We start from the raw sequence: 16366 nt of genomic DNA on the forward strand, positions 1-16366 counted from the left end.
TGAGGAACGTGTAGGCGTATCAAGTTGAAATTTATGGCAGATATTAAGGTTTACGGTTTCTTAGCGATGTAAAAAAAAGAAAAAAATTAGCGAAGCGTCTAAGTCAATGCAGTCAAAAGATACGACCTTTTGTGTCTCATATTTTGATACTCGCAAACTCACTCAGTTATATAGGGAAGAAAATCTTGTTTTTGGATTCTTCGGTTACTTCTTGGTAGAATAATTCCATATTTCCGATTGAATAACAAATACACTGTTTTTGTTCTATCGATTAAAATATTTGCCCTAGACAGGAGGATTCCTTCAAACCAATAACATTGACGAGTTTAGAAAATACACTCTTTGTTGGAATACAAACAAATACGAGTTTGAGACAGACTTCCTCGTGATGTCATTTTGCTAGATCTCACACTAATGTGTAGGTAATGATTCTATGCTTCAGTCACTAGTAAACTCAATTTCCCGCGAATATGTAAAGACTCCTTGATTCGCAAATAAATCAGACAAAAAGAAGGAAGGTTTGTGGCTGAGATCTCGTCAACGTCGAGGTCAGTACAGTTGTTCATTCAAGGACATGGGTGGGATTTGGAGGGGGGGGGGGAGGAAGTGGGAGTTTATGGCCATGGCTCGATCAGGGAACTACTGTGGCATTCACCAGTAGTGATTTAGGGACATGAAGAAAGCGATAAACATCATCCCAAGGACTGGTTGATCCTGCTCACAGCGATATGTATGATCCTTCACACATCGAATGGCGTAAAGCAATGGCTGACATACTGTCCTCGTAGTTATGGAGGACGACGGTTTAGATTCAAATCAAATGGTTCAAATGGCTCTGAGCACTATGGGACTTAACATCTGAGGTCATCAGTCCCCTAGAACTTAGAACTACTTAAACCTAACTAACCTAAGGACATCACACACATCCATGCCCGAGGCAGGATTCAAACCTGCGACCGTAGCGGTCGCGCGGTTCCAGACCGAAGCGCCTAGAACCGCTCGGTCACACCGGCCGGCGTTAGATTCAAGTCCGACCATCCAGATTTTGGTCCTCAGTGATTCCCCTCAGTCGCTCCAGGCAAATGCTGGGACGGTGTCATTGAATATTCAGCTAATCGTAAACCCTAGAACATCGTGAAGAAGATCCACGCAGAAGGGTGGAAACATCGATCGTGTAGAAGAAACTGAAAAGGGACATGTCGCGGCCTCAACAAACTAGAAGATATTACCTTCAGGTTTATTTTGTTTACAGAATTTCTAACAAAGATGCTAGAGTCTGTTTGTAGAGGTACAGAAATAGTAGAGCCGTTAAAGTAAGCCTCATTATGTGTGTATATAAACAGTAGTGACATATGTACGCTATACGAGAAGAATTCCTCAGCAGCGATCAAGGACAAGGTCACGCGTAGAATAGCATCACGACTGCTGCAGCGGCGCCGTCTTGTCCTGCGTAAGGAAGCGGAAAAGATTGACGCCGGGCGTCCGCATTGTGAAACAAGGACGATGACGCCTCCAGATAGACACCGCAGTCATGTGCCGATCGCTTGCGTGCGATACATCGGAATCGAGACAGCTACCCGAGGATGAAGCATACACACCCTTACTCGCAATGACTGATTACCGTCGAAGGCCACGAGGAAGAAACGGGACCGAATGTAGACAAGGATTACGTAAGAATGCGAGAACTATGAGCTGGAAATAAGAACGTCTTTAGAATTGGAATGTTTACAGATTCTCACGTCAAAAATTGGGAGGCGGCGGTGTCAACGGGGTTACTGATACGAACTCACCGTCAAAGAACTAACCGTAGCTCAGTAACTGTGGACAATAGAGACCGGTGAGTGTTATACTTACTGAGCTTAATAAAAATGACTCTGAGTATAAATAACTAACGATTATTAAGGATTGTTGACGGAGAGATAACTAGCCACAAATAATTAAAAAAATATTTGCGCTATTGACACTATCAATTTCAGGTTAAGAACCCCATCTTCAGATGGCTACGCCTGTGTTACTACAAAATTTTATTCGTCAGCTGCATGCAGTAAAACAAGTGTAGCGATCTGGAGATAAGCTTGATATCACAAACAGGTAACGAAAATAAATTATTTTTTAAAGATATTTTGTAGTGGGTTGCGTTTCCATTAATAATCCTGAATAGAGCAACAGCCTCGAACTTCACAAGATGCGGCATGGATAAAATACAAGTAACAATAAAAGAGTAGGAGAGCAACTAGAGAACACTGCAATGAATATAACAGGCCTAAGATCAGCAGTGAGAAAGTTACGGGAACTGAGAAATCTGATGTACCAAGTGAAGACATGGTTGTAGACGTGGGTAGCAAACTTCCTGCGTGGACGCAAACGGAAAATGAAGACTGTAGAGTAATACCGCTCCCCACGAGAGTCACGATTTTTAAAAAAAACATCGCTAGTTCCCACCATCCGGATTCTTGAAAGAATCGAACACCCATACATAAAACAGATTCATTATCAAATACTGCATTAGTATAGTTTACGTTATTTGCTCTTGTTTTTAAGAAAAACTAGTTTTTAACCCCTGACAATGTTTATGACGTCATACTTCCTGAACTATATGTTGTAAAAGATACACTTTTTCACTAAATTCAGTGGTATGTAAGGATACTGTTTGAAAAATATATTGCGAATAGAGCTAGTAGGCAAGAAGTAATAAATTCAAAATTCACGCCTGATGCTGCAGTTTTATTGCATGAACAGCGAAAATATAGTAAGCGATACATTTTTTTTTCTTTTATCGTTCTGTGGGGCGTGTCAACAAGAAAAAGCGTCGCGGAGATTTTTAAATTATGTGTAAACGTCGTTGGAAGTCTTCAACTGCTCTCATTCTGAAGTATTGGATGGTTACAGTATGAGTAATTTCCGCGCCACAAGTTATTCTGTTAACTTTAATACACCTTACAAACTTTAATACACTCTAAGATGAAAAAGAAACCCGAACCACAAAGGAATTATCCGGATGGGACGGAAATCGGTAGTTGTGATGCAAACGTACAGGAAAACTCAAGAGTAAGAGCTTCACAAATTGAGCAAGTCAATAATGCGTTGATCCACCTCTGCCCTTATGCAAGCGGTTATTCAGCTTTGATTGATGGAGTTATTGGATGTCCTCCTGAAAGAGATCGTGCCAAATTCTGTCCGACTGGCACGTTTGAGCGTCCAAATTACAAAATGGCCGTAGTGCTGGAAAAGTTCTCAACTGGGTGAGGAGGAGGGGGGGGAGGTTGGTTCGGCGGCCTTGCCGGTCAAGCTAGGTTTTGGCAAGGACGAAGACCAGCAGTAGAAACTCTCTTCGTGTGCGGAAGGGCATTATCTTGCTGAAATGTAAGCCCAGGAAGGCCTGCCATGAAGAGCAACAAAACGGGGCGTAGAATATCGTCGACGTACCGCTGTGCCGTCAAGAAACTGCGGATGACAGCCAAAGAGGTCCTACTATGAAATAAAATGACACCCCAGATCATCACCTGCTGGCTGTCGGCCCGTATGGCGAGCGACAATCAGGTTAGCATCCCACCTGTGTTCGGGGCCTCTGGAGACGCGTCTTCGGTGTGGAATTCAATTGACCGGAGTAGAATTGTCTTCATTGAAGAGTACCGCTTCGAACTGAGTCCCAATGACTACTAAAGACATTGGACGATGGCAAGGAAGCACAGAAAGACTTGGACAACATTTCCACTAGTGTAATGAATGGCAGATCTGGTTTAATGTGGACAAATGCTAGACGATGTCTGGAACAAAGCGAAAGAAATCGAACGTTTCTGATTAAAATTTCAGTGGCGAAAATCTGTAGCTCGTCACACCGTTTTAATATTTAGGGTTAATACTAGAAAGCGAAATGAAATGGGACGATCATATAAAATCAGTTTTGGGACAGTTGGAGGAAAAATTAGATTTGTCGGACGGCTTCTAGGAAACTGTAAGGCGTATGTAGAGAAAATAGTGTACAAGACGCTGATGCGAGCAGTTCTAAAGTAATTTGGAAGTCGTTATCAAACGGAGATCGTCAAATTGAAAAACGTGCTACTAGGATCGTAACCGGTTGGTGCAGGGCATGCGAAAGTTTAACTCACACACTCAGAAACTAAAGTGGTAATCTTTGGAAGAAAGTTGAGATCCCGTGAAACCCTGTTAAATAACTTTACAGAACCGGTATCCAAAAAACGGCATGTGTCTCCTTCGTATACCTCGTGTATAGGGACCATGCAAATAACATGTGAGAGAGATTAGGGTGCGTCCAGAGCTATAGAGAGTCATTTTTCCCCACTCAGTACACTAATGGAATAGGGCAGAACACACTAGTACTAGTACTACGTAACCACTGCGATGCACTGAAAAATGGTTTGGTGAGTATGTATATTGATTCTGCGCTGACATCTTAACTAGTTCTTGTGTCCCAGCATATTCTTTCGACTCTGTTCAGTTTTGTGGAAAAAGTTATGCCAGTCATTTTTCCATCTAATTTTTCATTTCACACTCTATCTACCATTATAATTCGTAACAATCACACAAAAAATGTTCTCAGCTTCTAGTTACCCAAAATGCCTTAGTCGGTGTTTCACTTCTACTTGGTGCCATCCTCCAAACATGTAATGATCAGCTTCATTAGCTCAAAGTCACTTTATAAGGATAAACTGATGTGAAGAGGTATGACAGAAGGCCACTGGATACACTGTGAGACAAAGACGGTAACAAGACTCCGATTTAGTTGCACATTTTCTCTGCAAGAAAAGTAACACAGAAGTGTGCTCCCTTTCATTCACACAGAAGTCCCTTGTAAACTGAGGCTTCCTGCCAGAATTTTCTGCATGTTTATTTCCAGCAGGTGCTGAAAAAACCTGCCTTCTTGGAACAGTCACTATCTCATACAGGAGGTCAGAAGGCTCCAATGACAGTCCACTTTAAATTTAAATTTTTGCTGTTAGGACATCCACAACTGCTCGTGATTTAAACATCCGTAAAGACTTCAGTCAACAAATACACTCCTGGAAATTGAAATAAGAACACCGTGAATTCATTGTCCCAGGAAGGGGAAACTTTATTGACACATTCCTGGGGTCAGATACATCACATGATCACACTGACAGAACCACAGGCACATAGACACAGGCAACAAAATGGTACAAATGGCTCTGAGCACGATGGGACTCAACTGCTGAGGTCATTAGTCCCCTAGAACTTAGAACTAGTTAAACCTAACTAACCTAAGGACATCACAAACATCCATGCCCGAGGCAGGATTCGAACCTGCGACCGTAGCGGTCTTGCGGACACAGGCAACAGAGCATGCACAATGTCGGCACTAGTACAGTGTATATCCACCTTTCGCAGCAATGCAGGCTGCTATTCTCCCATGGAGACGATCGTAGAGATGCTGGATGTAGTCCTGTGGAACGGCTTGCCATGCCATTTCCACCTGGCGCCTCAGTTGGACCAGCGTTCGTGCTGGACGTGCAGACCGCGTGAGACGACGCTTCATCCAGTCCCAAACATGCTCAATGGGGGACAGATCCGGAGATCTTGCTGGCCAGGGTAGTTGACTTATACCTTCTAGAGCACGTTGGGTGGCACGGGATACATGCGGACGTGCATTGTCCTGTTGGAACAGCAAGTTCCCTTGCCGGTCTAGGAATGGTAGAACGATGGGTTCGATGACGGTTTGGATGTACCGTGCACTATTCAGTGTCCCCTCGACGATCACCAGTGGTGTACGGCCAGTGTAGAAGATCGCTCCCCACACCATGATGCCGGGTGTTGGCCCTGTGTGCCTCGGTCGTATGCAGTCCTGATTGTGGCGCTCACCTGCACGGCGCCAAACACGCATACGACCATCATTGGCACCAAGGCAGAAGCGACTCTCATCGCTGAAGACGACACGTCTCCATTCGTCCCTCCATTCACGCCTGTCACGACACAACTGGAGGCGGGCTGCACGATGTTGGGGCGTGAGCGGAAGACGGCCTAACGGTGTGCGGGACCGTAGCCCAGCTTCATGGAGACGGTTGCGAATGGTCCTCGCCGATACCCCAGGAGCAACAGTGTCCCTAATTTGCTGGGAAGTGGCGGTGCGGTCCCCTACGGCACTGCGTAGGATCCTACGGTCTTGGCGTGCATCCGTGCGTCGCTGCGGTCCGGTCCCAGGTCGACGGGCACGTGCACCTTCCGCCGACCACTGGCGACAACATCGATGTACTGTGGAGACCTCACGCCCCACGTGTTGAGCAATTCGGCGGTACGTCCACCCGGCCTCCCGCATGCCCACTATACGCCCTCGCTCAAAGTCCGTCAACTGCACATACGGTTCACGTCTACGCTGTCGCGGCATGCTACCAGTGTTAAAGACTGCGATGGAGCTCCGTATGCCACGGCAAACTGGCTGACACTGACGGCGGTGGTGCACAAATGCTGCGCAGCTAGCGCCATTCGACGGCCAACACCGCGGTTCCTGGTGTGTCCGCTGTGCCGTGCGTGTGATCATTGCTTGTACAGCCCTCTCGCAGTGTCCGGAGCAAGTATGGTGGGTCTAACACACCGGTGTCAATGTGTTCTTTTTTCCATTTCCAGGAGTGTAGGTACACAAATATAGGGAATGTTTTAATCATGAGCCACTTTAAATTGCTGAGGCAGAAGTCGGTCCATCAGATCCAGTCCAGCCACACCCCAAATCTACCGAAAGACGGCTCGTGAGTCACAAGCGGTAAAGGACCATGCAGCGTGGCCGGGAGTCATACGTTACACGGTAAAGGAAAGAAACATTATTATTTAATATCCTGTCGATGTTGAGGTCTCGTAGAAGCTGGAAGAAGCTCCGATTGGACCCGGCCGGGAAAGGACATCAATCTTGCCCGTTTAAGAAAAGCACCCGGCAATTGCATTAGCCGCTTTATGAAGAAACTAAATCAAGACTGCCGGCCGGGATATTGAACCTCGCTCCCCGAGGGTGCAAGTCCAGTGCGTTTACCACCAGGCACCTCACTCGTTAACAACCTGCAATGAAAACAAGTATGGAAATAGCTACGTGTGGAGGCACAAGGCAGGACCCTTGGCCTGTTGCACAAGGTCTCGCTTGCGTGATTACAGAGGCGGGGACAGTGCGTCATGGAGAGAAATCCCTGTTGGCCAACAGGTGGTTACGATACAATGCAGACTAATGACCACTACCTACTGTGCATCTCAAACTGTAGCTGTCTGACCGTGTCGGCCAAAGGTGGCCATGTTGCTGTAATACAAGAACTGAAATGCCACTACAACGCAGTAGGAAGTACGTTTTCAATGTAAACCAACATGAGTACAAATCACTGAATGTTCAAGATTTTTGGCGAAGAACAAAATGAACCGATTTAAAACCACTGCAGAAAACGGTAACAGATCTGCTCTATCGTTTCAAAACTAGAGTGTGATCCGAACACCGAGAGGCTGGTCAGAAAAACTTATTCTACATAATTTTCATTTATGCTGTAATCATTCATTTCAGAGTCATGCAAAGCAACGACTTGAGGTGCAGTGTAAATTGATGAGTTAGCCATACTTATATAAGTAGGTACACTTCGCAAAACTACGCAAGCAGCACTGTGCAGGTAGCCGGCCGCGGTGGCCGTGCGGTTCTAGGCGCTTCAGTCCGGAACCGCGAGACTGCTACGGTCGCAGGTTCGAATCCTGCCTCGGGCATGGATGTGTGTGATGTCCTTAGGTTAGTTAGGTTTAAATAAAGTTCTAGGGGACTGATGACCTCAGATGTTAAGTCCCATAGTGCTCAGAGCCATTTGAACCATTTTGAACTGTGCAGGTATCTCTTGAACTGAGCTGATGGTTCAAATGGCTCTGAGCACTATGGGACTTAACTTCTGAGATCATCAGTCCCCTAGAAGTTAGAACTACTGAAACCTAACTAACCTAAGGACAGGCCGGCCGGAGTGGCCGACCGGTTCTAGGCGCTACAGTCTGGAACCACGCGACCGCTACCGTCGCAAGTTCGAATCCTGCCTCGGGCATGGATGTGTGTGTTGTCCTGAGGTTAGTTAGGTTTAAGTAGTTCTAAGTTCTAGGGGACTGATGATCTTAGAAGTTAAGTCCCATAGTGCTCAGAGCCATTTGAACCATTTTGATTTTAACCTAAGGACATCACACACATCTATGCCTGAGGCAGGATTCGAACCTGCGGCCATAGCGGTCGCGCTGGAACTGAGCTGAGAGCGAATGTATAGTGTTGAAACGTCTCCTTAGAAAAATTGTAAATGACTGTGCTTAAACTGACACACAATATTTTTAGCGCAACGCAATCTGACTTTCAGAAATCCCTAGAAAAGAATGGTCCTGGCTAACAATAACCTATACCTTTCATGAATCACTTACCTCACAAAAATCTTCGTTACTCAAACTACTGCAATACAGCGTGGGCCAATACTGCCAGCTAAATGAAAGATTCTAACTACTGAAGGCACTAACTACTGATAACCATACTTAGCAAATGAAAGATTTTGATAGAGAACAAACAATGTATTTACCTTAATAGTGTTCAAAAGTCATAACATATATATCAGTTCATGACATCCAGTCTTACAAATTTACTGTCTCTGATGGACACACGTCCAGATCATCCGCTCTCAAAACTCCGCCATCTCTCTCCCCACATCCACCACTGCTGGCGGCTCACCTGCAACTGCGCAACGCTACGCGCTGTTAATAGCCAACTGCCCAACACTACAATAGCAAATTCCAACAATGCAAACCAGCCACAAACTGCACACAGCACAGTCAGTGATTTTCATATAGAGCGCTACGTGGTGTTACCAACATAAAAACCTAAACAGCCTACTTACAGTGTGTCATTACCGATGATAAAAATGTAAATACTCGTTATGTAGAAATTGATATCAACATGTGCGAAGATCCCTACTTCCATATCTAAAATGAAATACATTTCATCCGACATTACATACATTCCTGGAAATGGAAAAAAGAACACATTGACACCGGTGTGTCAGACCTACCATACTTGCTCCGGACACTGCGAGGGGGCTGTGCAAGCAATGATCACACGCACGGCACAGCGGACACACCAGGAACCGCGGTGATGGCCATCGAATGGCGCTAGCTGCGCAGCATTTGTGCACCGCCGCCGTCAGTGTCAGCCAGTTTGCCGTGGCATACGGAGCTCCATCGCAGTCTTTAACACTGGTAGCATGCCGCGACAGCGTAGACGTGAACCGTATGTGCAGTTGACGGACTTTGAGCGAGGGCGTATAGTGGGCATGCGGGAGGCCGGGTGGACGTACCGCCGAATTGCTCAACACGTGGGGCGTGAGGTCTCCACAGTACATCGATGTTGTCGCCAGTGGTCGGCGGAAGGTGCACGTGCCCGTCGACCTGGGACCGGACCGCAGCGACGCACGGATGCACGCCAAGACCGTAGGATCCTACGCAGTGCCGTAGGGGACCGCACCGCCACTTCCCAGCAAATTAGGGACACTGTTGCTCCTGGGGTATCGGCGAGGACCATTCGCAACCGTCTCCATGAAGCTGGGCTACGGTCCCGCACACCGTTAGGCCGTCTTCCGCTCACGCCCCAACATCGTGCAGCCCGCCTCCAGTTGTGTCGTGACAGGCGTGAATGGAGGGACGAATGGAGACGTGTCGTCTTCAGCGATGAGAGTCGCTTCTGCCTTGGTGCCAATGATGGTCGTATGCGTGTTTGGCGCCGTGCAGGTGAGCGCCACAATCAGGACTGCATACGACCGAGGCACACAGGGCCAACACCCGGCATCATGGTGTGGGGAGCGATCTTCTACACTGGCCGTACACCACTGGTGATCGTCGAGGGGACACTGAATAGTGCACGGTACATCCAAACCGTCATCGAACCCATCGTTCTACCATTCCTAGACCGGCAAGGGAACTTGCTGTTCCAACAGGACAATGCACGTCCGCATGTATCCCGTGCCACCCAACGTGCTCTAGAAGGTGTAAGTCAACTACCCTGGCCAGCAAGATCTCCGGATCTGTCCCCCATTGAGCATGTTTGGGACTGGATGAAGCGTCGTCTCACGCGGTCTGCACGTCCAGCACGAACGCTGGTCCAACTGAGGCGCCAGGTGGAAATGGCATGGCAAGCCGTTCCACAGGACTACATCCAGCATCTCTACGATCGTCTCCATGGGAGAATAGCAGCCTGCATTGCTGCGAAAGGTGGATATACACTGTACTAGTGCCGACATTGTGCATGCTCTGTTGCCTGTGTCTATGTGCCTGTGGTTCTGTCAGTGTGATCATGTGATGTATCTGACCCCAGGAATGTGTCAATAAAGTTTCCCCTTCCTGGGACAATGAATTCACGGTGTTCTTATTTCAATTTCCAGGAGTGTATTTCCTTATTTTCGTATCAAATCGCGAACTTCCGCAAAAGACAGCAATCGGTTTCATGTTCAGAAGTAATAAATCATAAGTTCTAGATATTGCAATTACTCCAAAAATAATAGCGGATTTTGAAGAGTGAAACTGCTTTTAATTCGTCTCTTATGTAGCTACAGTGCTACTCAGCGACTTCACAAAGTTAGTTTAACATGACGTCCCACCCTAAGACGCATTGTCAGAAAGGGTATATGTTCCGGGTTTTCTGCATTGACTGTTGTGCGAAAGCGCAGATAGCATCTGAACTCTTACGGTAATAAGGATTTGCGAATAGTGAGTTTAATGGAGGAGGTGCACTGCAGTGCATTGTGCCATAAGCTAAAAATCTGAGTGGGGCAGGGGCCGTGACCGGATGGCGGAAGCGGTTAAGGCAACCGCTCGTGAGGCGCTGTAAATTTTCAACTTTCACCATTGCGTAACCCCAATGCCCCGTCCGGCTAGGCGTCACAATGTCCTACCCATCCTTTACCTTTCCTTCCCCTTCTAACATTTCGTGTTTACAAGCAAAGAGAGAGAGAGAGAGAGGCTAGAGGTGGGGGTGACTGACCTGCGGCATGTAGCCGACGCGCCGGCCGGGCACTCCGCTGCCCTTGGAGCCGGGCCGGCCGCCCAGCACCCAGATCTCGCCCGTGTTGAGTCGCCGCCGGCCCACGATGCAGCTCAGCAGCGTCGTCTTGCCGCAGCCGCTGGCGCCCAGCAGGCCGTAGCTGCAACCACAAGGCGCACCGTGTCACTGCACATGTCTCCCAACGGGGTTCAGATGGCTCTGAGCACTATGGGACTTAACATCTGAGGTCATCAGTCCCCTTGAACTTACAACTACTTAAACCTAACTAACCTAAGGACACCACACACATCCATGCCCGAGGCAGGATTCTAACCTGCGACCGTAACGGTCACGCGGTTCCAGACTGAAGCGCCTAGAACCGCACGGTCACACCGGCCGGCTCAAGTTTCAAAATCCTAGTTCTTAAAATATGATGGGTTATAAGCGGGAGTCCTCGGACGGCCTGCATAGTTGCCAGGATTCTCTTCATATCGTGACGTCTCACAGCACTATTGATTATGCGCTTGTCTTGGTCACCAAAAATTTCTTGATTTTTAACTTCTCATGATGTGTTTCGGCTTACCCCTCCATCAGATTTTTAACATCAAGACACAATAACTTAACACTCATCAGTATTCCGTTACAACATCAGTGGCCAAAATGTGTCATGAGAAGTTAAATACAGAGAACGTTTTTGGTGACCAACACAAGTATATAGTCATTAGAGCTAAAATGGTCGCAAATCCCGTCAAAGACGTCTAAGGTGATGCAATGTTATGCAGCGTTGCCAGATTTCCTCCACCACACCTTCCTCCGCGTCTCTGACTCACAGTCCAAGAAGGCGGCACTACGCCGCTTTTGCTAGGGGAATATTCTAAGAAATGAAAGCTGGAAGGAGGGATTCTGTCAATTCTGCAACACGTCATGAGCTCAAGGAAATCCTGACTACCATACAGGCTGTCCCAGGCCTCCCACTTACGTCCTACTGCACAGAATGCCCTTTGGAGTTACGTCACTTTGAAGTAAAATCACATGATTTTTCTGTATTTTCGCATTAAAACCAAAAAACAAAACGTGTAATGAACCGTGACATAGTGTGTTCTCACAAATACAATTCCATAAGGCATGAAGACGAAGCATGCACAAAAATGGCATTTGAGAAATTGTCATTTCTACTACAGGTGGCAAGCAGCTGTATGAACAGCAACATATACTATTAAGAAATAAAGGGCATCCACTCATGATGAAACGCCACTGAAACATTTACGGATGAAAGAAATAACAACTTGTTCAAGGCTCAGTCCTTTTCCAGACGTGTAGTTCTAAGCAAACAAGGACACGAAAAATGAGCCTTAACACGAAGATTAATTTATTAATTTAATAGGAAAAGGAAACATCGTATTCATCACCTCAGCTATTGTTTAATTTATTGATCGATATATATATATATATATATATATATATATATATATATATATATATGAAACTGCCAAAATGAAGCGTAAAGTAGGCCTAAGTTAATTATTAATTCCGAGGAATAGCATTCACTTAGACTGAAAAGAACGCAGCTGGTCACACACAGCTTAGCATGACGTTATTCCCAATTTACTTAAAGGCAAATGAACATCATCCACTCTTCTAAAGGCCCGAAGTATGTTGCAAAAAGTATAGTAACGTACTTTTACATTATCCCCAGAGCATGCGCCTCTGGAAACTATAGCCGCAGGCTGTAGTTCATTACCTTATTGACAGTTTTTTGTACCACAGTAGCATTATTAACAAAACCGTTCTGCTCAGGCTTATATTTACACTAGCAAAACAAATCGTGGAAACTTTGGCAACGTTCGCTCTGCAATTTCGCTTCCTGGCAACGCCCACCATCACGTTTACAAGCTAGAGCAGCCTGACGATCATCACTAGCAGATCTGCGCTCTTCCTCTATCTTCCTCCACCATCCTCACGGCTGACGTGGCCTCTTTCTACTATAACAGCTTGATATTTCCTGTGACCATGTTGATCACAATCCAACATTCGCACGAAACTCAACATATCACTACTGGCTTGGCATCTTCTGCTCTTCAACGCCGTCTACAAAAAAGTGTCACAGCTCCACAGAACACGAAACGTTTGACTTCGAAAACTGGTTCTATTGGCTAGACGGAAACGGATCATTTTGGAAATATATAACGGAAGGACACATTTCACTTTGGAAATCGATCTCCTGATCAATTACTCAAAACAATCGCATTTATTATTATTTTACCGCCAACCGGTTTCAACCCGACGTAGGGGTCATCTTCTGAGCGTTTACACCATTGGTCGACTGCTGTTGGTGTCACTCCTGCCTACATAACTTCAGGAAACTATGCCGTTATGTAGACAGGAGTGACACCACCAGCAGTCGACCAATGGTGTAAACGCCCAGAAGATGACCCCTACGTCGGGTTGAAACCGGCTGGCGGTATAATAATAATAAATGCGATTAAGACTGTTTTTGAATAATTGATTAATCATACTAATCGCTGCTTCATCTCCACAACCATGTTGTCCAAAAATCGATCTCCTGATACCTGTAGGTTAACACCTCTCCAAAAAGAAAACAACTGATCTGACAGAAAAACATCTGACACCACTGTTTTGGCCCTACAAGATGAATATTGATCTGAGATGCTAGTATCTCAGTTAAGAAATACGATCTTTAATATTTGGTAACCAACGACCAAATAATCACTTCTAGCTGCTAATTTTCACATCTACAATATTACAGCAGTGAATTGAAGCAGCCAATTTGGTTACTGGTTATCCAATATTGTGATTCTGTCAGACATGTCATAATAAAAATCGTTATCACGTGATCTTCATTTTTCCAAAACCGTTTTCTGTTTCGAATTTGATCGTGCGGATCAAAACAAAAATAAATGAAATAAAAAGCAACCAGTCACTATTTCATCATTTGTCTGAAAAGTGGAATTCACATTTTTGAATGGAATTTTTTGAGCATTACCGTGGACCATCCTTTGTTCTGCTCCTCGTTGGCCCGCTAGATGGCGCTGCCATAGGTCAAACGGATATCAACTGCGTTTTTTAAATAGGAACCCCCATTTTTATTACATATTCGTGTAATACGTAAAGAAATATGAATGTTTTAGTTGGACCACTTTTTTCGCTTTGTGATACATGGCGCTGTGATAGTCACAAACGTATAAGTACGTGGTATCACGTAATATTCCGCCAGTGCGGACGGTGTTTGCTTCGTGATACATTACCCGTGTAAAATGGACCATTTACCAATTGCGGGAAAGGTCGATATCGTATTGATGTATGGCTATTGTGATCAAAATACCCAACGGGTGTGTGCTATGTATGCTGCTCGGTATCCTGAACATCATCCAAGTGTCCGGACCGTTCGCCGGATAGTTACGTTATTTAAGGAAACAGGAGGTGTTCAGCCACATGTGAAACGTCAACCACGACCTGCAACAAATGATGATGCCCAAATAGGTGTTTTAGCTGCTGTCGCGGCCAATCCGCACATCAGTAGCAGACAAATTGCGTGAGAATCGGGAATCTCAAAAACGTCGGTGCTGAGAATGCTACATCAACATCGATTGAACTCGTACCATATTTCTATACACCAGGAATTGCATGGCGACGACTTTGAACGTCGTGTACAGTTCTGCCACTGGGCACAAGAGAAATTACGGGACGATGATAGAACTTTTGCACGCGTTCTATTTAGCGACGAAGCGTCATTCACCAACAGCGGTAACGTAAATCGGCATAATATGGACTATTTGGCAACGGAAAATCCACGATGGCTGCGACAAGTGGAACAGCGACTTTGGCGGGTTAATGTATGGTGCGGCGTTATGGGATGAAAGATAATTGGCCCCCATTTTATCGATGGCAATCTAAATGGTGCAATGTATGCTGATTTCCTACGCAATATTCTACCGATATTACTACAAGATGTTTCACTGTATTACAGAATGGCGATGTACTTCCAACACGATGGATGTCCTGCACATAGCTCGCATGCGATTGAAGCGGTATTGAATAGCATATTTCGTGACTGGTGGATTGGTCGTCGAACCACCATACCATGGCCCGCACGTTCACCGGATCTGACGTCCCCAGATTTCTTTCTGTGGGAAACGTTGGATGATATTTGCTATCGTCATCCACCGACAACGCCTGACAACATGCGTCAACGCATTGTCAATGCATGGGCGAACATTACGGAAGGCGAACTACTCGCTGTTGAGAGGAAAGTCGTTACACGTATTGCCAAATGCATTGAGGTTGACGGACATAATTTTGAGCATTTATTGCATTGATGTGATATTTACAGGTAATCACGCTGTAACAGCATGCGTTCTCGGAAATGATAAGTTCACAAAGGTACATGTATCACATTAGAACAACCGAAATAAAATGTTCAAACGTACCTACGTTCCGTATTTTAATTTAAAAAACCTACCTGTTACCAACTGTTCGTCTAAAATTGCGAGCCATATTTTTGCAACTATTACAGCGCCACCTATCACAAAGCGAAAAGTGGTCCAACTAAAACATTCATATTTCTTTACGTACTACACGAATATGTAATAAAAAATGGGGGGGTTCCTATTTTAAAAAAACGCAGTTGATATCCGTTTGACCTATGGCAGCGCCATCTAGCGGGCCAATGATAGCGCCATCTGGTTTGCCCCTTCAAGCTAGACGAGTTTCGATCTTTGTAGTTTTTTCGTTTGACGCTTATTTCGTGAGATATTTGTCCCGGTCACGATCAGTGGACCACCATGTATAGTGCTGTGTACCAAACGTATATCCTCAGAAATCTGTTGCTAGTAACGTTGCTTTACGCAGGAAGGCGCTCTTTACCTGTGATAGCCCTGTTCTGATGTCCTCACTTCAGACGCAAGAGACCATATGTCAATAGGTACAGGTAAAGCAGTAAGGAATGGAATAGACTTCCGGAGTCCCTGGACCTATCAAACATTCCAATAACGCCTTCATACTGCCAGTGTTCATTTACCATCACAACAGAAGTGCTCCGTAGCTTTAAACGATCTCTACCACCGATAAGATGTTATGTCAATAGACGAAAATCGTAATACTGACATCACTACGTAATTACTACTGTAGATACCCGCAGATGCATCTGTTGATATCCATGTCTACATCTACATCTACGTGATTAGTCTGTTATTCACAATAAAGTGCCTGGCAGAGGATTCAATGAACCACCTTCAAGCTGTCTCTCTACCGTTCCACTCTCGAACGGCACGCTGGAAAAACGAGCACTTAAATTTTTCTGTGCGAACCCTGATTTATTTTATCGTGATGATCATTTCTCCCTATGTAGGTGGGTGG

The 16366-nt window shown here is 45.6% G+C and overlaps 1 protein-coding gene across 1 annotated transcript in view; it reads right to left on the reverse strand.

Annotated features, from left to right (window-relative positions):
• Positions 1–16366, reverse strand: part of LOC126251405 (ABC transporter G family member 20) — a 423401-nt gene that overhangs the window by 116648 nt on the left and 290387 nt on the right. The window contains exon 3 of the mRNA XM_049951813.1: positions 10991–11150. Within this exon, the coding sequence (XP_049807770.1) occupies positions 10991–11150 (160 nt within the window). The remainder of the gene's footprint in view (positions 1–10990; positions 11151–16366) is intronic.

This window comes from Schistocerca nitens, chromosome 4 (genome assembly GCF_023898315.1).
Source record: "Schistocerca nitens isolate TAMUIC-IGC-003100 chromosome 4, iqSchNite1.1, whole genome shotgun sequence".
In the NCBI taxonomy this organism is placed as follows: domain Eukaryota; kingdom Metazoa; phylum Arthropoda; class Insecta; order Orthoptera; family Acrididae; genus Schistocerca; species Schistocerca nitens.